The sequence below is a fragment of the Odocoileus virginianus genome, chromosome 19, assembly GCF_023699985.2.
Source record: "Odocoileus virginianus isolate 20LAN1187 ecotype Illinois chromosome 19, Ovbor_1.2, whole genome shotgun sequence".
NCBI lineage: Eukaryota > Metazoa > Chordata > Mammalia > Artiodactyla > Cervidae > Odocoileus > Odocoileus virginianus.
The window spans coordinates 35,447,065-35,468,533 of record NC_069692.1 but is presented as its reverse complement, the minus strand read 5'-3'; the positions used below and the strand labels follow the sequence as shown (position 1 = coordinate 35,468,533).

Genomic DNA, 21,469 nt, shown 5'->3' with positions numbered 1-21,469 from the left:
ATTAAATCCATTAGACCCATAGCCTGGCTGCACAGATACTGCTCTCTACATTCATGTGGATACTGGCAAGAATTGTTGGATAAGCAGGTAAAATCTGGGGACAAGTATAAATCATTATCAAATAACACTGAATGGTTGAAACAATAAAATTAAAATGATGAAAAGGTGATGGCTTCAATAAACACTTAAAGTACCTTTCTATTTTCTCAGTCTGTCTTTCATGTAATAAATACATGAGTTCATATCATATACACTGCACTTAACTGGTTTACAGATGTATGCCAAGTGCCTGCCTACAATAATGCCTGTTATCACTACAGGCACTCACAAATATTAGCTGGATTTGCCGAATAATTTGTTTGATGTATCCTCTGTAGGAAAAAAAAATACAAAGTAGAAAGCAATAAAGAGCATTTGAGAGAAAGTGTTAAGGAAATTTCAAGGAAAGTGAAACTATTCAAGACTGGATACATGGACAAGCATACGTTTCAAGAGAAGCCTGGAATAAAGGATAACACTGCTCACATGAAAATGGAGAAAACGTAAATGAACACAATAAACATGCTGAGCGATTATCATGGGCAGGGGTCTGGGGAGGCGCAGCGTCTCGGGCAGTGCTGCCCACCACAGCGGCCACTACCATCCAACAGCCCCCGAGCACCTGGTGAGAACCAGTGCGCCGGAGGCACCGTATGCCACAGTTTATCCATTAGCTTAAACTGTCACACACAGGTAGTGTGCATGGACAGCAGAGACCTCAGCAGACATTCATACACATCCTATAAAGTAAGGACTATTCTACACATTTGCAACTGAAGCTTATAAAAGGTTAAGCAGCTTCTCAAGATTGCACTGTTGGTAAGCAGAGGAGGGACGATTTGACCTCAGGTTTACTGACCCTAAAACTCCTGCTTCTTATACTATGCTGCCATACGAAGAAGATACAAACACTTCCTTAATACGCAGAAGAAAAAAAGCACAACTTACGGGTGGGGGTTTGTCCACTACCGCCTGAAATCCTGACTTCTCTCGTGTACAGTGCTCCTACCTGAAGCTCACTGATTCCATCTCTAGCCCCGTTCTAGGTACCACTACCTTCTCAAATCACCTTTTCCTTTCCCCAAATCCCTCTAAATAAGTCTTCTGAGGTCTTTCCCCTTTCTTTTCCCGTACTCTGCCACCCCATCTCTTTGCCTACTGTAACCAACACTGATCATTTCTGACTTACGATCTTAACTGCTTTCACTTCTTGAATTTAACCCTTTTCTAATCATTGGTTATCACATATCTGCAGCCCATTTAGTCCTCAGATCTAGCTCTGCTGTCCCAGCCATTCTCTGATCTGAACCCTCAACTGGTTTTGACAGGAAAATGTAACAGTAAAAAAGATTTGGGAGATATCTTGGTAATTAATAGTTTCATTTGCTCAAATGAGAACCACAAGAAAAAGGTACAGAAATAAAGTAAAGCCAGACTGTGGATAACTTCAAAAACTGCGATAAGGAATTAGACATTACATTTTCTTTGTGTCTTATCAGGTTGTCATTAAAGGTGTTAAAAGAATGACATAGCAGAACTGCTCTCCAACAAGATAAATACAGCAAGAATATGAGATGAGCAGAAGCAACAAATGAAAAAATAGATATATAGGACTTCATTAAAATTTTAAAAATTTATGCTACAAAAGATGCGAAGAAAGTGAAACAGGACTTCCCCAGCAGTCCAGTGGTTAAAACTCCACCTTTCAATGCAGGCGGCTCGGGTTCGAATCTGGGTTGGGGAACTAAGATTCCACATGCCACATGGTGTGGCCAAAAAGTTTAAAAAAAAAAAAAAAAGAAAGAAAATTAAAAGATAACTCATAAAATGGGAGAAAATATTTGTGTATCATATCTGATGAGGGATTTGTATCTAAATATATTAAGAATTCTTATAATTCAGTAACAAAAAGACAAATAATTTAAAAATGGACACAGGGTCCAAATAGATTATTTCTCCAAATAAAACATAATCATCAATAAGCACATGAAAAACATGGCCAGAATACTGGAGTGGGTAGCCTTTCCCTTCTCCAGGGGATCTTCCCAACCCAGGGATCAAACCCAAGTCACCCGCATTGCAGGCAGATTCTTTATACCAGCTGAGCCACAAGGGAAGCCCAAGAATACTGGAGTGGGGAGCCTATCCCTTCTCCAGCGGATCCTTCCCAACCCAGGAATTGAACCGGGGTCTCCTGCATTGCAGGAGGATTCTTTACCAACTGAGCTATCCACTTTGTAAAAGGTATTATATTAGGAATGGGTTAAGAACCATCAAGTCCACACACACACAAACACTGAGGCTGCCAGGCATAAAGTGTAGCACAAAGAAAACTCTTTTGAAAACAGCAGTGATGATGATAACAGCAACATCCATTTATTGAACAATTACTAATATGCCAGGCACTGTGTCAGTACTTCACATTACTAGGGTTATATTATATTTAACCCTTAAAATAACCTGGTGAGGTTTGTGCTATTATCCTAATTTTACTAATAAGGCTCAAATTTGGACACATAACTTTTCCCTTACAATACTTTAAAACAATCACTTTGTACTTATACAAGGAGAATGCATGCCTATTAATAGATCTAGATGGAGACTAAATAAATGACCCAAATATTAACTCTTATACACGAAAAATTAAGTAAATAGCATATGTTTCAGCAAAATAAAAAAAAAAAAAATTTCCAAGTTATTAGGGTAAGAGGTTTATATTACTGCATAAATTTATAAAATATGTAATAAAAGGGCTATAGTAAACATGCTTTGTGCAATTCAAGCTTGGCAAAGAGTACATAAGCAAATAAAAAAGTTAATTCACAGTATACATGTAAAAAACCTCATTATGAACTATTTAATGAAAAGAAATTCATACACTTTATATATTTCCACAATGTTAATACTAGTATATTCCCTTAGAGAAGCTTATGCTTTCTCTGAAGCAATCAAAACTGGTAGATGGATCACTCTTAGTTAGCAACACAACTGTCTGATTTTTTAAATAAAAACTGTAAACTGTATTTTTCCATGGGACATACTCATGTGCTCCCTCTCTCAAATTATTAGAACACTGTCCTAAAAATCTGTATCAAATCAAATAAAAATCTTCATAAAGTATACAACTCATATACATAGTATAAATGATGTACCTATGTGTATATAAGACACACATACACATATACATACAAATACACAGATGTTCCTATATACACATGATGAAACAGCAGAACCCCAGATGTTCTGGGCACTCTGGGATATACTAATCAAACTGCAAATAAATAACACAAAATAATTTGATTATTTTAAAAAATCATATTGGTTTTAACTTGTTCTGTAGTAAACAATTCAATAATTAAAAGCTGTAACCCATTATACTAATAGAACACCCAATAACAAAAGGAGGAAAAGGCTTGCATACTGTCAACAGTTCTCTATTTTTTTCTGAAAAAATCATGTAAATTATTTGGCAATCAGCACAAGAATATTTCCTTTTGAACTACCTCTTTCCTTACCTAGAAAATCTCCAGTTCTCTCCCAAAGGAAAGATTAAAATAAAAATTCTTTTAGAATAAATGATGTCATACCATAAAGATTAAAATAACTAGAACTATTGAGCATGGAAAATATCTGAGGAGAATGCTACACACAGTTCTCATGTAATGTGTATAAACACACACAAACACACAAGCTAAACGTCAAAAAAGATATATAACAGATGACCTTGCAAGTTCGTGGAAAAAGAAGAAAAGAATGAAAAAATGTCTGTATTTTCAAATGTATTTTGAAGCCAGGAAAAAAAATCAAACCTTTCAAGGAGTCGCACTTGAGCACATGCAATATCAAAAACAGGCCATCTTCCCTTTTGAACTGTTTCTTAGTCTGCACATTTGACATCTTAGACAAGTTTTCAGCTGCCTTTAGACTTCTTTGAAACTAGGCTCTAGTTTAATACAAAATAGGATGTCAGTTGATCAATATCCATTTGGCTTAAATTCATAAGTCCACAACCTCCCTTAAGTGGTAGAACAAACAGGTACAAAGCCTGAAAATTTATTGTTTCTTTTTAAACTCTGAATGATATTTGCAGATGCCAAAAGGCATTTTGAAATCACTCACCTCTACTTCAGTAAAAATGAAACAGGGGGATGGGGAGGAGGGAGAATCTCATGAGGCCTTGTATGTCAAGTTTTTGCCCAGAGCTAATTTTCAGAGCTGTGTTATAAAACCCTGAAAATGGAGGTTTATAATGGAAATGCTGACAGACCCTTAACTATAGCAGCATGAATGGATATAATTAAAGAAAAGCTTTTGGCTACACCTAACTCCACAAATTAAAGACTGCCATTTTTATATTAACCTCAAATAACAGCCAAGTGAGAACTAGAAATGTGATTCCAGAAAGGAAATGTGAAATGTTAAAGATGACTGCTAAAACTATTTGACATTCGGAGTTTTAAACATGGAGGCATTTAGTTAACATAACCAAGTCAGTATTTTCATAATGCTACTTAATCAGCAATAAAGAATGCTCTGGTGAGCCATCAGCTCCAGTTAGCTGAAAGTGGCATATGAAGTTATTATTTCTTAACAGCCTAGAGGGAGCCGCTTCTCTCTTTAATCAGTGATCTTAGTTCCTTCCTACCTATAATTTCACTGTCATACAGTTATAAAACTATTACCCAGTTCAACACACACACACACACACACACACGCACATATCCTGCACACACATTTATGCAAGGACTGGTAGCTTACTCCCACCTGAATTACAAAACAGAAGAGATTGCTAAAGTATTTCATTCTTCCCTTTGTCGGGGATGCAGTCAGGAATAAATATCATCAATCTATGTAACCCACCTTTCTCTATCTAAATCAAAATTCAAAGAATTTAGCTTTGTTCTTAACTTAAAAGAAAAAGAAAAGCTTGTGCTTTAATTTTTAACAACTATTCAAATTATTTTTGAACTTCCTAATAATATTAATAGTAAAACTATTACAGCATACCCAAAAGAGTCCTCTGGAAAGAACTTCAATGAAGTTCCAAATCTGGAGCTAAGAGATCAGGAACACATCTCCAAAAGATCAAATACCTAGAGGACTTTTCTTGTGTTTCCCCTCCCTCCCTCCCCCCCCCCTTTTTTTTTAAGGCAAACAATCCTGAATGATCTCTGGGGCCCTTTCCCTGAAAATATCCCACACTAAAGCAAGTCTGTCTTGACAATATTTGCTTGGAAGTATTGAAAATTGAAGGAATAAATTAAAACCATGCAAGTCACAGTCCCTCTTATTATGTACTGCACTCAGTCTCATTGAAGGACTGTTGCAAATTACTATGCAAGCTTTAGAAACGTAAAAGATGGCAGTGCCTGTACCATGACAGCATTAATAATGACCTGCACATTACTATACCATTCTTATTCACACAGACCTCATACTTCTGTTAAAACTTGCTTGATAATTTTGGTGACAGAAAGTTACACATGATTTCACATTCTCTTAGAGCAATTGCTTTTGATCACAGTTGAAGAGTATAAAGCAAAACCAAACATAAACATTTCTACAAGGAATTAAATATTATCAGCATAAACATTTGTGTCCTTTTTTTAATCGGTTAGTCCTGTAGTGCACCTACTCCTTGCCCCCTGTTCAAGATGACGCCAAATTAACACACTCAAACCAGATCCAGTCTTGAAGAAATTCCTAATATAAATGTAAAGTTACTCTCCTTTACTCTACTTGACAGTCTTCATTATGCCCTCTTGATTCCTACCTCTGTACTTCTGAATAGTGACCCTCACGGATTCAACAAAAATGCCCTATAGTGAACAGCTTACAAGGTACTTGCAAGCAATATTTTCCCAACACTCCTGGAACTGCTTTGGCTTTAATGCTAAATACGTCTATTCCTTTGCCCAGGCTGCAGCATCACCAGGCTGGTTTAGACCAGTTCCCTCTTTTTCCTTCTTTCTTTGTATATTCAGACGAATATAAATAAACAAACAAAAATGGCACCAGAAATGTGGAAATCTCTAACTGTGCCCAAAAAGCACAGGGAAATATTGCTTACCACTTATTTAAAAACTGAACAAATAAAATGAATTTGGCACTTGGAAAAGTATAGCATCTGCTAATAGACTCTACTAGACTAAGAACAAACAAACGTATTTCATGGAGAAGATCCAGAACCAGTAAAAGCTTCCTTTAATGAAGCTGGCTTTTCATATACTTATCTATCTATCTGTCCATCTAAATATTTGATTCAGCTTATATCTAGGGATCTAGATCCCTAGAGATGTAGGGATGATTATCTGATCAAGAACTAGAGTACATGAATATAAAAACTACAGAAAACCTAATGAGTGAAAACCCGTGAATTGATTTCTATGAACACACAGACCAATGTAAATTAAGAAAATCATTAATAAATGAAATTGGTAATAAATAAATACCCCAAATTCAGAAATTTCGTTGTTTAATATCTTTGAAAAAGATGCTACTTTTGTAATGTACAACTAAGAAAAGGGAAGCAGTTTCTTCATTAGGTTCAGACATGATTTTAAATAAAATTGCATTTCTATACCTAACTGCAGTGAGTGTAGTGTCTAAGTTAAGAACATGAACTTCAAAGGTGAAACTGCTATGTGAAAAGAGCCTTACAGGCAATAAACAGCATGACCACTGCTCTCACCCATTACTGTTTGGGTCTGAGTGCATCTGCACATTTGTATAATTCACGTAGATCTGAGAACACTTACGTTTTGCATGAATGACTGATGAACATCATCTGCACAAAGCTTGCTGTAGAGCGATCCTATCTCACTCTTGGAACAGACTGCTTTAGCTGGCAGTATTTCATGTGTTTGGGGCTGCCCTGCTGGCTCAGTCGGTAGAGAATCCACCTGCAATGCAGGAGACCTCGGTTCGATCCCTGGGTGGGGAAGATCCCTCAGAGGAGGGCATGGCAACCCACTCCTGCATTCTTGCCTGGACAATCCCCTTGGACAAAGGAGCCTGCTGGGCTCTATAATCCACAGGGTCACAAACAGCAGGACACGACTGAGTGATTAAGCACAGCTCATTTCATGTGTTTGAGGCTACAACTCTGCGGCAAACTATTTAAAGAAAATAACTTTTTCTTTAATGGTACAATGTGGCCAAAATCTCCTTAAGTACACCAAACTGTGTATGTTTCAATGACAGTCACCTCAGATTTGAGTTCATGGTCTTGCTTAGAATGTCTGAACTATCCCTCTGGATAATAATGTTTTTAGGAGAGATAGAGAGGCAAGACAGGGTCAAGAGGCATGGCTCCTGGATTGCACCAGAGCTGAGTTTTGTAAGCTTGCATGTAAGCTTTCTTTCAAAGAAGAACTGTTTGAAAGGATAGTTTGAAAACTACTGATTTATACTGCACTGCAGTAAAAATTACTTTAACCGCTCTCTTTACAACAGAATTTCATGAATATGTCAAAAGGAAAACTTTAACATAGAATCAACACAAGTAATGATATAAAACAAATTAATACATTACCACATTACTGGAAAACATACCTGATTCTTGCCAGAACAGCTTGTAGAAAGTTCAATACTGTCCTAAGTTCAGATTCTTGACAAGCTCGTAGAAGCATACTAAAACCATCATTAAGCAGTTTTTCATGAGAAGGATGCAAGCAATGGCTTGTCTCAAACACCTCCTGAACACTGTCCATATATATGGAAAGAAGTGTCCAAAGAGTCTGTCTTTGTCCCAGTTCATCATTCTTAGATACCAAGAACTCCTTTGCTTTCTCCCGGAAAGCATTTGAAAATTTCTCAGCCAAAACACCAATGTCCAGATTTTTCTGGGTATACATCAAGAGGAAGGCCATCTGACCGTTCCAAATGAGAGGAGAGGTTTTAAAAGTAGGCTTGAGGAAATCTAGGAGGCCTAAAACATGACTTGCTACATCTTCCACCTCTGCGACAGCTGCTAACAGTAGGAAAAGACTGAAAAAGTTCTGTAGACCAACTTCAGTTAGTTCTTCCATTCTTTTTTGATGGAATTTAGAATATATCCTGTAAAATGAAAACAAATGAATTCTTAATACTGTTTCATTCACAAAAATCCATCTTTTAAAATAACATTTAACTCAATCCTTATGACAGTCTCATCACTTCAAATTTTTAGCTATTTCTACATAATGGGGGCTACTGTATCACTTTTGTTACTTAGAAAACAAAACTCACAGATTATGCCTCCCCTCTCAACCTTCAAATTTCTCAAGGATGCAGCAAGCATCTATAAGTGAATCAAGATTCAGTGGCTTTCCCCAAAGGACAGAAGAAATACTATTTTCTATATAGTACTTGGCTTTTCCTTTTATTTTAATCTCCTCGTTACCTTTCTTTCCCAATGTTTATTGACAAATAAGAATATGTAATTCTTTTAAGTACAATTTGATGTACTTTACAGAACTCTTAACAGGGCAATTTTATATAACAATGTTCCTTAAATGCTTTCTCTCTCTAGCCTTCACAAAGACCTGGCTTTATATTTATACATTAAGACAATGCAAAATACTGGAAAAATTATTTTTACCCACTAACAAAAATTATTAGTGCTCAAATATCCAAGACTAGCCATTTAAAAATCTGCTGTCAACACTAATATAATTTAAGAGTTGATATACTTTAATTAATTAAGGGATCAGAATTGAACACCATTCATTTTTAATCTTACTTAGAGACTGTTAAGTTTCTCTGCAACTTTTATAATTGGTTTATTCAAAACAGAAATGACTAATGCTTATGAGAGGTTAAATGTTTATTTATAAATAATGAAGCTGATAAGCTCCTGAAGATAAAGATCTAATTATCTTCATATCCTCCCCATCACACCCATGATAGGCTTGGTATACAGTCTTGTTATGAATTCCAATTCTTTAAGCAATAAAGTTCAGAGTATTATGCGTTGAATAAAAATACTTAAGATTCCAAACCAAACTGGCAAACAGAACAAAAGAAAAGTTAACTACTGTTTGAGCTACCTAATTACTGGAGGTTTAACAAAGATACCATTAAAAAAAAAGTATATTCTAAATAAAAAATCCAAACTGTATCACCATAATGTTGCAAGAATTATTCATTGTGTGACTCAAACAGGAATTTCATTTAGAGATTATTGAGAAGTATCTACCAGAAATCATAAGTATTCTGCTGCAAGAACTTCCATTGCTTAAGCTAAGCAAGCGGTGGAGAACAGTCAACTGCACCAGGGCTAGAAAAGGGGCTCATGGGCAAAAGCAGAACAAGGGAAGACAGTAAGAATCACACCCATTTAACAAGCAAAACTCTCAAAAAAGGAGAACATTAGACAAATGTGACCAAACGTTTATTTCACCACACCAGATATGAAAATGGCATACTCCTCAAATGAGAACATCAGAGGTTTTGGTTCTATTATATTCTGGTTAGTTTTCATTCAAGAAAGCTGAGCTTGTGAGACTGGTGGACTCAAAGAACACAAAATTTTATAGACAATCTATTATTTGCCAATGCATAATCTGGACATGATTTTTATTTCTGTAAGTTTTAATAAAATATGTGCAAGGAATTACATGAAACATTACAATTAACTCTGGCAAGAAAAACAACAGTTCTCTTTTATACCTGCACTTAATATATGGGATTTCATTCTTCAGGACTGATGAGATAAATAAGAAACTAAAATCTTCCCCAAGTTAGGGGTATTAGGTAGGTTTCTTACTGTAACAAATTGGCAAGATCAAAATGCTCCATATTTTGCTGTCCTTTAACAAATACATTTAAGATGTAAACCATAAAGACATTCAAGTACAAATTAACTTAAGAAACACAAATAGTAAAACTTCTCCAAAGATGTAAATGAACATTCATGACAAAGAAAGATACGGCACACACCTTCCCTTGACTTGTTTCCAAGGATGAGGACCATTGTTTTTCATTGCTTTCTTGACAACTTTTGCCAAAATGCAAAGGAAAATAGTGTAACTACTGCTGGATTTATACAGGTCATGATCTTGTTTATCACAGCAGCACGTCTTCACCATTTCTAGCATAAACAAGGGTGACTTAATGATATATGTAAGGCCTTTTAAAGGAAGCCAAGAAATACTGAAAGAACTATTCTAAAAGGAAAAAACAGAAAACAAGTATTAAATCTCTGAATAAATAACAACAGAAAGCTGTAAATCCCAACTAGCTCATTAAAATTCTGACTCTTCTTAATCATAAAAAGTACAGTCATTACCACATATTCCCCCTAAAATAAAAAGTCCATTCAAGCACAAAATACCAAGGGGTGTTTCAAATTCCTGAATTATCCCCAAAATGTCTTTTTAAGAGTTAGTCTGTTCAAATTAGGATAGTGTCAAGATTCATACATTGCACTTGGTTGACATGCTTCTTAAATCTTTTATCCTATAAAAATTTCTAATGGTTTCATCATACCATTTAACAGGTAATTTATTGTGCAGCATTTCCTAAATGCTGATTTTAGGGGCTTATATCTTCCTACATTTCAAGATCTTCCTTACATCTTCCTGGAGTCACTTAATGTAATGTATTCTTTCATCTGCTATCTTTTCTGTAAACTGGTTGCTCTATCTAGTGGACTGATCAGATTCAGGTCAAGTTTTTTGGTGAGAATCTTCCCATGGCAGTCCTGAGTACTTCCTATTTCAATTAGCAAAGAGGCACGTAAGTTCTGACTTTCATTCTTTTTGTGATGTTAAGACTAATCATGCTGATCGATCCGTTTGAGTGATCCCCACCGTTTGAACAGCCAGGGATGATCATCATCCAGACGGCTTATTTCAACAGATGTGCAAGATAGTGATTTTCTATCACGAAATTTGGTATTTTAAAATATAGTTTATATTTTCCTTTATTTACAATTTCCAGAATAACAACTTTTCTAAAAATACCACAAACTCGAGGATTTAAACACATAATCCACAGCTGTCGTTATTCTTTATCATGCCCAAATTTACCCAGCACTGGTGAATGGGAGTTCCTTAAAGCAGGCTCCTGTGTTCTTTTGACACAACTCCAGCTTACTTGGATACCTTCTCTGTTTTCAGGTATAACAAGATATTACAGAGCCATCTTGTATACATTCTGCCTGAAAATTAGAATTGGTCATTTCTCCAGCCAGACTGACAATGTTTCAGAGAAAGGTATTTTTCTCATTTTTAATAAGTTCAATTATGTACAGGCCCAAACTTATAATTTACTTGTAAGTTCTCCATATCTTTCTCTATCTTGATTGAAGGTTTCACTATATACTTACTCAGAAAATCAAACATTCCAAATCTTCTCTCCATACACAAGTAACAATCCTTTAAATGTACTTTTAAAATTTTCTCTTCCAAACTTACCCTCTCTTTTTAAATTCACAGTCCCTATTTTAGTTTTCATTTGCTGCATTATTTCCTTATACTACCATACTGGAGTACTATCTCATCTGTATCCACTTCCTTTATACTACTTTCAGAAAAAACTTTCTCAAACACATACATACTGTGTCACATCTTTGCTTTCCAATGTCTCCTGGATAAATCATAACTCAACTGAATGTTATCTTTAACCCTTCAAAATCCAGCCCTGGACAAACTCTTCTACTTTCTTCATCTCCTGTATTTCTCCCGTCACCTCAGACCCATCATTTAGAACTATTCAACATAGTAGGCATAAATCATGTTTTTTCATGTCTCTATACACTTGTCCAGACTATTCCTTTTGCTTGGATGTTCATTTTCTTCTGTACTTGGAAAATTCTACTTATTCCCCAGGCCAATTTAAAAAATTATGAGTTCATCAAGTCTTCTACAAGCCCAAACACTGGGTCAGATACTCCCTTCTTCTAGCATTCCAGAGTATTGTAACTCTTTTCTTTTTTTTCTACAATATGTGTGCTTCTGCCTAGTAGCCTAGAAGCTACTCAAATGCCAAGACTAGTTCTTATTCAAGATAGCATTAACTGTTCAATGTGTTGCAAGCAATCAGCAGTTGTTAGAAAACATTTATAAATGAGGATTTAAAAAAATATCTTTCTGAAATCTGGTTTCTTTGCTTAATCTCACCCTTAAGAGAAAAGGGAAATCAGATGCTCTGTTCCCCTGTGTCAATGCTCTTTAGACAAAGTGAAACATAAAGATATTTTTTAGTTATTCTAATCTACTTTGAAAAATTAATTTTAAGAAATCTCTGTAATTATATATAATTAAACCATAAAAACATTCCTCAAATACCATGTTCAAATTCTTCAAATTCCTGGAACAAATTCATACTCTATTTACTCACCAGGTTCTTACTGTAATATTCCCACAGAATGGTGACAATTGCAATGTTCGGCTCCCAGAAATCACAAAGGGTCAAACAACAGTGAAGATGCATTCGTAACTGCTCTTCTAGTATACCATCCTAAAAAACAGAAATTGTGAGGAACAAAATGACCAACACACATTATTATAACTTGACACTGCAGCAAATAACCTGCTCCTGAAAAGAATATAAATGTATATCACCAAGTCATACCCATTCTCATCTTCAGACCAGAAGGTCTGAATCAGCATAAGGTATATAACTTTGCTTTAGAGAAGGTTAATATGATAATTGAAACTATGTAACTCAGTTTGACTTTTAACTCAATTATTTAACAACTGCAATAGGTATTTAATAACTAAATAGTGTAGAACCCAGAGACTGAAAAGAAACCCTAACCAGAAAGAAGCATAAGTTATCTAAAAATACAGACGACTCAATCATACTTAGGCAATTCTTTATAGAAATGTAGGAGTTATTCTTCTCAAAACCAGAGCATTGGCAGAGTACATATGCCTTAACCTTTTAGAATGTGGCAATAGGTAAGAGTAAAAAAGTGACACTTTAAACATATATCGAATAACATGCATGTAAAAGCTGACATAACACGGAATTCCAATCAGTTATTCAAAACTTACTATATACCAGGCACTATTCTAAGGTTCTAGGCAAAATGCAATAAATGAGTCAGACCTGGTACACACACTGATAGAAGTTACACTTTGGGGAGAATGGAAAAAGACACAAACAAGATAAATGTAAACAGTTACAACCACTGCAAAAGGCAAAACAAAAGCAGAGTAATGTGGTAGAGTAACTGACAAAGCATGTGGGCCATTGTTTTAAATCAGGAACTATGAACTGAAAGGCCTTTTTGAGGGCTAGCAGTAGTAGTGCTAGTTGCTCAATTGCGTCTGACTCTCTGCGACCCCGTGGCATGTAGCCTGCCAGGCTCCTCTGTCTGTGGGATACTCCAGGCAGGAATACTGAAGTGGATTGCCGTCTTACTCTTCCAGGGGATCGTCCACACCCAGGGATGGAACTCTGGTCTCTCGAATTGCAGACAGATTCTTTATTATCTGAGCTTTTGAGGGCTGGAATTTGGGTTAAATGATTGGATGGAAAAGAGCCAACCACATACAGAAATGAAAGTAAAGCACTGATGGCAGAGAAAATGCACGGAAAGTTCCTGAATTCGCAGTAAGCTTGGTATTACCAGATTAAGTCAGAGATGGTCAGGAACCGTATCTCACTTAAGGCTTTACAGGTCACACTCAGAAGTATGGACTGTGTTTCAATTATGTTGGGAAGCCTTTACAGGATTGTAAACACAGGGATGGCATGAAAGGAAGGTTTCAAAAATGCTACACTGGATCAAGCAAGATGAGAATAGCAGAGAAGAACAGGGGTATAAAGTTAAGTTAGAAGCGCTGAAAGGGAACTTCCAGTGTAACGGAAAAGCAGACAAAGGTTAAGTACAAAGCAGACATGCTGGCAATGTGAAGGTGCCTGGTAAACAGTATGCTTTAAGTAAATAATTGTTGAATGGATCCAGTATTGTCTCTTTTCAACAAAGGTACGTGGTTATTTCCTCCCAGAAGATTAAAATGTCTCCTTTTTTCTACTTCCTTCTCCTCCCACCAACTTAAAACTCTAGGAGATAACTGTGAAACTCTAAGCTTAAGACAGGCAGACAATTTTAGAGTTATGTTGATGGGATTTGTTGATGATTTATATTAAGGTATGAAGGAAAAGATAGCAATTAAGGGGAATTCTTAAGTTTTGGCTTAAGAAAATGGATTGATGGAACCACTTCTTAAAGTGGCAAAGAACAGGGAAGGGACAGATGAGAGAGTGCACAGGGAAATGAGTGGAAATATTACACAATTTATGGGTCTACAGCTCAAGGAAAAAGTCAGAGCTGTTGGTACAAACTCAGATATTACCTTCATATTGATGGTTTTCAGAGCTAAAAGCCTAGATAAGATCAATCTAGGGAAGACTGTGGACAGAAAACAGAAAAGAACCCAGAACTGACAGCTGATTGCTACTCCAAAATTTAGGTATCAAGAAAAAGGAGGCCTGTAAGCAAAATCCAATGAAGTAGGTAGGAAACCAGGAATCAGGGACTCCAAGAGAAGTATTTCAGAAAGAGAAGGGGATCACCACTTTGTGTACAAAGTTACATACCTTCGTCAACACATCACACACGGTTCTTACCTTCCTATCTGCCCTCAAGTCTATGAGTTCCCTAAGGACTGCGATAATGCTCCCTAGGCCTAGCGCAGTGCCTGCTCCACCAAAGAGACTCCGCAAATGTTTTAGCAACAAAACAGATCTGAGTTCTCGTGTTTCTTTTCATCTATGATTTAGGGAAAGATATTTAGTTCCTCTGATAATTAAACTCATTTAACCCTTGTTGGTCACTAACATTCTGATTTTATCATGAAAATATTAAACTAGATGTAGGTTTATTCTCATGGCACATACTGATGTGAATTAAAACATACTAATTTAATTATGTTGCAAGATTAAAAAGTGAATTACATGAAAAAAGTGGGTTCATTTTGAAGAGTTTTGTATTGCTTTGTTTGGTATCTGAAAATCATTTTACATGTAAAATTCACAAAAAGGTATTTAAACCATAAAAATATACAAAGTTTGGGAAAAACAAAAGGTTAAATACCAACTATGTGTCTGGTATTATATCATGTTTTACATATTTTATTCATGTATGTCTCAGACCATCTCAGTTTTACTACATTCATTTTACCAAAAAAAAAAAAAAAAAAAAGGTTGAGGTTCATAAGTTATAAATGGCTTACCCAAGTGCATATGGGAAGGAGTTAGGACTCATGACTCCAAAGCTTGTTAGACATACTATACTACACCACCTTCCAAAAACATGAGGGGAAAAAATTAACATCTAACTGACACCAGAATTGATCAAGATTGCTCTTAGTGACCAGAGCAAGATTTGAATCAAAGTTTGTGAGACCAAAGCCCATGCTCTTTCCACTGTAACCAATCAAGAAGAAATTAAATACACTATCCTGGGGGATTTTTCCTCTTTTTTTTTTAAAGGAAAGGAGATAAATTTCCCATCCTTTTCTTGCTAGTGGCTACAGATTAAAATGAAAATAACTGTCTTATAAAATACCATTTTCTCCATAGTTCTGGCAGGGTAAGTCAGTTAAGTGTGACTTGAAAAGCAAGTTTCTTTTTTAAATTAATCACAGATAGTATTTGTTGTAAAGCACATGCTCATGTTTTGTATATTCAACCACGATTTTGTTTTGAACCATGTTCCCTTAGTTTTTCTTAAAAATTTCCATTAAAAATTGTGTGGGTGGGCGCACATCAGCTGAATTAAACGATTTGCCTATCTTCAAGTTCAGAAAGCCAAAGAGATAAGAATATACAATAGTTAGGAGTAGAGGAGCCAACAGACATCTTAGTTCAAAGTCATAATAGAAAAACAGCTGAAATATGGTGAGGAAGAATATTTGAGAACATCTGAGAATATTAATTTCTTCCTACCTTACATTTTTCTCATCACAGACTTACTGGACAGGTAGAAGATCACAAAAACAAATTTAAAAAAGTGGAAACTTGAGATAGTTGCTTTCCACAAGTATTACCAAAACAGATCTTACAAATCAAAGTACATTACTAATCAAAGACATAACAGCAAAGAAGTTTTAAAACAAAGTTTTAAAATAATGAAGAAAAAAAAAGCAGAGTTTTACCAAGAATCTTACAGGATCAAGTGTTCTGAGGGAGTTTGGAGTGACTTCCCTCATGGCTCAGACGGTAAAGCATCTGCCTAAAATGTGGGAGACCCGGGTTCAATCCCTGGGTCGGGAAGATCCCCTGGAGAAGGAAATGGCAACCCACTCCAGTCCTCTTGCCTGGAAAATCCCATGGGCGAAGGAGCCTGGTGGGCTACAGTCCATGGGGTCGCAAAGAGTTGGACACAACTGAGCGACTTCACTTTGGAATGACTAAAAAACACATATGAAGATTCAAACTCCAGCTCCACCACTAGCTAGCTGAGTGAGCCTGGACAAGCCTTACTCTGTGTCCCAGTTTTCCTCATGTCTCAAGTGGAACCCCACAAGACTGTCCCAAGTGGAACCCCACAAGACTGTCCCAAGTGGAAAATGGACACTTAGTGCCATGGACAGTGCTCGCAAAGCAACAGCTGACACTGTGAATGAATTTTTTCAGCTGAAACATTGAATCTTGACAATCATATAATAAATGCAAAAAAATAATAAATAAATGCAGCACATTCACACTATTGTACCTTAAGTGGACATATTTTAATTTTGTGAGTGTTGAAGCCAAACTCTACCTAAACCAAGGATTTTGATTAACGGTATCTAAATCCACGCTCTCTGATTTTTAATAAACCAGAAGGCCTGTGGGGCTCTTTTCCATGTAGATTTAAACCTACCTATCTCAAATCCAGAGCCCACACTACTCTTATTTCTACATTTATCACAAGATCCTGTGGGCTCTCTGGGTGTCTCATCTCAGCTGAATGAGTACATATAAACTATTTCACATAAAAAAGCAATCCTAGAATACTCCAGGGTCTGCTGCTGATCTCTCAGTCCTTTTAAAAAGGGTATCTTCCTAGAACTTTTATTTTGAAAGATCAAATGCAGGCATAATAAATTTGGGTATATTCCATGCACCAAATTGTTTTACTGAACTAAAAATAGAAACATTTTTTAGCTTATTCTATAGAAATGGCAATGTAACAACTGGGGGTTCATTTTTTATGCATAACTAACTTGCCTATCAGAAGCCATCTGGAGAATGAAACTTACATACAAGCTCAATAGTAACTGTCAGTCTGATGGGATTTTATCAGGACTGGATAAAGAGAGTTAGCGGCTGGTGACTCAGTGGTAAAGAATCTGCCTGCCAATGCAGGAGACATGGGTTCGATCCCTGAGTTGGGAAGATCCCCTGGAAGAGGAAGAGGCAACCCACTCCAGTATTCTTGCCTGGGAAATCCCATGGACAGAGATGCCTGACGGGCTACAGTCCATGGGGTCACAAAGAGGTAGACACGACTCGGTGACTAAACAAAGAGTTAGACTTCAATATTCCAGTCAAAATCCTTCTGTACAAGAAACACAGTAATTCTGGATTAGTAATTAGATTACTGACCCACATTATTCAGAACTAATCATATTCTGAGTTGTTTTTAGCCTTAACTCTCAGGATTCTTTGACAAATAAAAATATTTAAAAAATATTAGGCCTGCTTAGGATTTCTTTTTACACCCTTTCATGACCTTTGAAAGAAAATTGTTGTGAACTCAGAAAATAATGAGGCTTTATTTAAAAAGTGGAATAAAACTAAAAACGTACCTTTTCACATGAAAATAATAATGTCGTAAAAGTAGAGCAAATGTTTACTGTCAGCATTCACAAATATTACACAGGATTACCTCATAAGAACATTTTTAGAGCAAATACTTAACTATTCAGTTTAAGTAAAATTTAACAATACATGTTCTCTTTACTAACAAAGCTCAGTGTCTGTTTCTAGAAGATTCTCTATGGCTACAAAAAGATTTGGAACATTATTTGCTTAATCAAAACCACAGAGGAATGCCTACCAATTTTATTTGAAGACTGCTGTATGTGTAAAACATTTTTTTTTTTAATATTGCAAACAGACTCTTTCTTTCACAGTTGGACATGAGGTCAAACCATACAAGCATGGTCAGATTTTAATTTACCTCAGTGGGGGAAAACAGATCATCATACTGAGAGCTCTATCCAAATATATTATTTATTCTTTATGACCACCTAATGAACCCACAAAATTGGTTTCAAGAACTCCACCAAGTAGTCCTATACTACTTATAAAATCTAATTTGATATAACCAAGGCAAGACAAAATTGAGATTACGAGAATGGACCGCTTTTTTCTGAACATTACAATGACCTCTTCTCTCACAGGAAAGGTATTTCTTTGACTTTATGCTAGACCTAAATTCAGAGGAAGTTTCTTAGATTAGCTGTACTATCCTTGCTTCTAGGATGATTGACTTGGCCCAGTTTTCTCAGGTCTTCCCTGGTTTTATCACCACAAGTCCCACATCTTGGGATATCCCAAGCCAGGTAAATCTACATGGTCAGTCTACCTCCTTACAAGAATTAGGGATGTATCTTCACAACAGCTTTAGTAGATACCATTAAAACACTGATGATGTAAATAATGGCCACTTTTTAAAGATTCCATACATTCTTGAAGTAAAAAAAAAAAAATACACGTCTGAAACTTTGAGCTACTAAAATCAGTATGCTCCCAAAAAGAACACAGGAGAAAGCCAATTAAAATGATACAAAAAAAGAAACAACAATTTTTACAATGGTTGAGATAACAGCTCTTTTGCTTCAGATGCAACTGATGTATTCAGAATTCTTTGGCATTCTAATCTAGAATTCTTAGCTCATAATTAGAAGTTTTATCTTATAACTAAATGTACTTATATTTTCACCTAAAAAAATTAACAGTAATGATAACAGGGAAAACAAAATTTTAAGCTATTAAAATGATTTTCAAAGATACGGGTAAAAAATAAATGTATGTGTGTATGTGGGGCAGTCTTGTACTACTGTATTTTTTATTCCTCTTCAGGTTTTTAACAATCCTCATTTCTTAAAAGAAAATGAGTCTATTACCCACACTAAAAAAAATACTAAAATTTCCCTTTAAAATCTTACATAAACAACTTATGCCACAAAACTTTACAGAACTATAATACAGTATGTTTAAAGATGTGATGAAGAGCTCACTTAAAACTATTTTAAAAGGAGGTCAAATCTGACCTCTGGGCCATGAAGCACTGCATTAACAGTTCTGCAGAAAGAAAAATGATAAGCTATGAAATGAGGCTCAGAAACTAGGACCTTATCAGTCAGAGTATGATTCAAGCCTGTAAGACAGATTGCCCAGCAAGGCAAGTCACCTTCCTGCTGTGACGGGGATGCAGCTGAATTTCCAATGCCACTGACTATCTCCCTCATCGTGTCTCCTAGACTTGATATCACACAGGCAAGGAATGGCTGATTCTGAAGCATCTGCTCCTTCTTTTGAATACATTCTGTCAAAGTCAGCAACTAGGATAATTATCTTTGTCCTTTAACTGGAAACGCAGTGCTAAAATAAAAATCTTCAAAATAAAAACTATTGTACAAGGACCCTGCCTTAACAAAGAATGCAGATTCTTATCTCAGGTTTCTAATGAGTAAACCAAGTTTGTTATTTAAATCATTTTAACGGTTTGCTTGGTTCTTAAAAACAAAATCTGTAACGTAAAAATTTAGCAACGCCCACAAACCAGCTCACTTTAAATGTGTACCTGAACACTGATGGACTTCTTCAGCAGTTCTTCTACAAAGTTCCAATTTGATTCCATTTGTCTCTAGAAAGGGAGAAAATGTTGCAGTAAAATTATTGCTCTTAAATACTCCAATTATCAGGAGTTGTTTTATTAAAGTGGTACTTTCATAAAATTATAAATTTTTTAACAAATAGTAAACATTTGCTGTCAATTATTATCTAATAGGAAAAAAAACTTCAAGTATATTTTAGAGTCTTTTACACCACCGAGTGTCTTCTTTATTCTGTACTTTACTCAGTAGAGATTTTTACCTTTATTTTATGCTAACGGCCTCAAAATGGTCTACTCTAGTAAACAAGTAACTAAACAATTCACATTTGGTACCCCATTTAGCCAGTGGTCACTTACCAGGCAACCTCAACTATCCAGAAGCCTCTACAATAAAGAAAGGAAAAAACAACTCAAAAAGCCAACATATTTCATAAAGGCTAACAATGAGAACAGCTCTACTTTTCCAAAGGGAAAACCTGGAGGAACTTTTCACAGGATGCCTGGTTCACTTGACTCCCAGGTGGATCAGCAGTAAAAAGAACTGCCTGCAGTGCAGAAAACCAGATGTGATCTCCGGGTCGGGAAGATCCCCTGAAGCATGAAATGGCAACCCACTCCAGTATCCTTGCCTGGAGAATCTCATGGACAGAAGCCCGGTAGGCTACAGCCCACGGGGTCACAAAGAGTTGGCCACGACTGAGCACGCATGCTAGTTTACTTGATACTCAGTTCTTAAAGATCTAGATATGTGGATATTGGTCAAAACCAGAAGCCAAGAAAGTGCATTCACAAAGACGCAGATCACAGCTAGTTTCAAACAAGGGCAGAACAAAAGGTGCAAAAGCAAGCCTGAGACCTCAGAAAGCTAAGCCAGAGGGCTGAAAGAATAAACTCAAAGAGATTCCTCACACCCTCCTATCCCTATTACAGCACCCATGCTGTTCATAAGGATGAACTCCAGTGACCAATAAAAAGTTAAAGCATATTCAGATTTTAAGTGGCTGGATAATGCTCATGGTAAGATGGATGCTAACTACAAGAAATCACTGAACAAATATTTCCTTAATAAAGGTGCTTAGTGACTGTGGCAGCCAGCTCTAAAACAGCCCCTAGAGATCTCTGCTTCTTGGAATTCATGCCCTTATTCAATCCCCTCCCACACTGCTGGTCTGTTTAGAAGACTACCAGCACTGAAAGCATGTCAGTACCAAGATTAAAGGACACGGAAGCTGCTGTCTTAATGACAATCTCTCTCGTTGACTCCTGGGAAAAGTTATGCTAAGAACAGTACCGAAGAGGCTTACATGATGGGTAATTAAGGCCTTCTGTCAAGGTTAGCGAGATGTAAACCCTCCAGCCCCTGAGACTGAGGTGCCAGGGGACAGTTTTAATTACAAACTCATGGGATTCTGAGCCAGAATGACCCACCTAGGCTTCTACTGGATGTCAGACCCTCAAGAACTGTGTGAGATATTCATTCTTTTAAGAAGCAAAATTTTGTTACACATCAGTAGATAACTAGTATTGTACAATGATGTAGTTTTCAGAAAGGAATTATAGGTTTTCTCAACTATAACTGTGTAAATAAAGTACATGCAAAATATTTATCAGGAAAAAACATTTAATACAGAATTTGCCCTGGGCCAAGGAGAACTATATGGA

At 36.2% G+C, this 21,469-nt stretch overlaps 1 protein-coding gene across 4 annotated transcripts in view; it reads right to left on the bottom strand.

Annotated features, from left to right (window-relative positions):
- The window catches only part of MMS22L (MMS22 like, DNA repair protein), a 119,245-nt gene that overhangs the window by 68,540 nt on the left and 29,236 nt on the right, over positions 1 to 21,469 (bottom strand). For all 4 annotated transcript variants that reach the window (XM_070450077.1, XM_020909708.2, XM_070450079.1 and 1 more), the window contains 4 exons: positions 19,775 to 19,837; positions 12,364 to 12,483; positions 9,961 to 10,187; positions 7,594 to 8,097 (listed from right to left, as the gene is read on the bottom strand). In XM_070450077.1, coding sequence (XP_070306178.1) covers positions 7,594 to 8,097; positions 9,961 to 10,187; positions 12,364 to 12,483; positions 19,775 to 19,837 — 914 coding nt within the window. The remainder of the gene's footprint in view (positions 1 to 7,593; positions 8,098 to 9,960; positions 10,188 to 12,363; positions 12,484 to 19,774; positions 19,838 to 21,469) is intronic.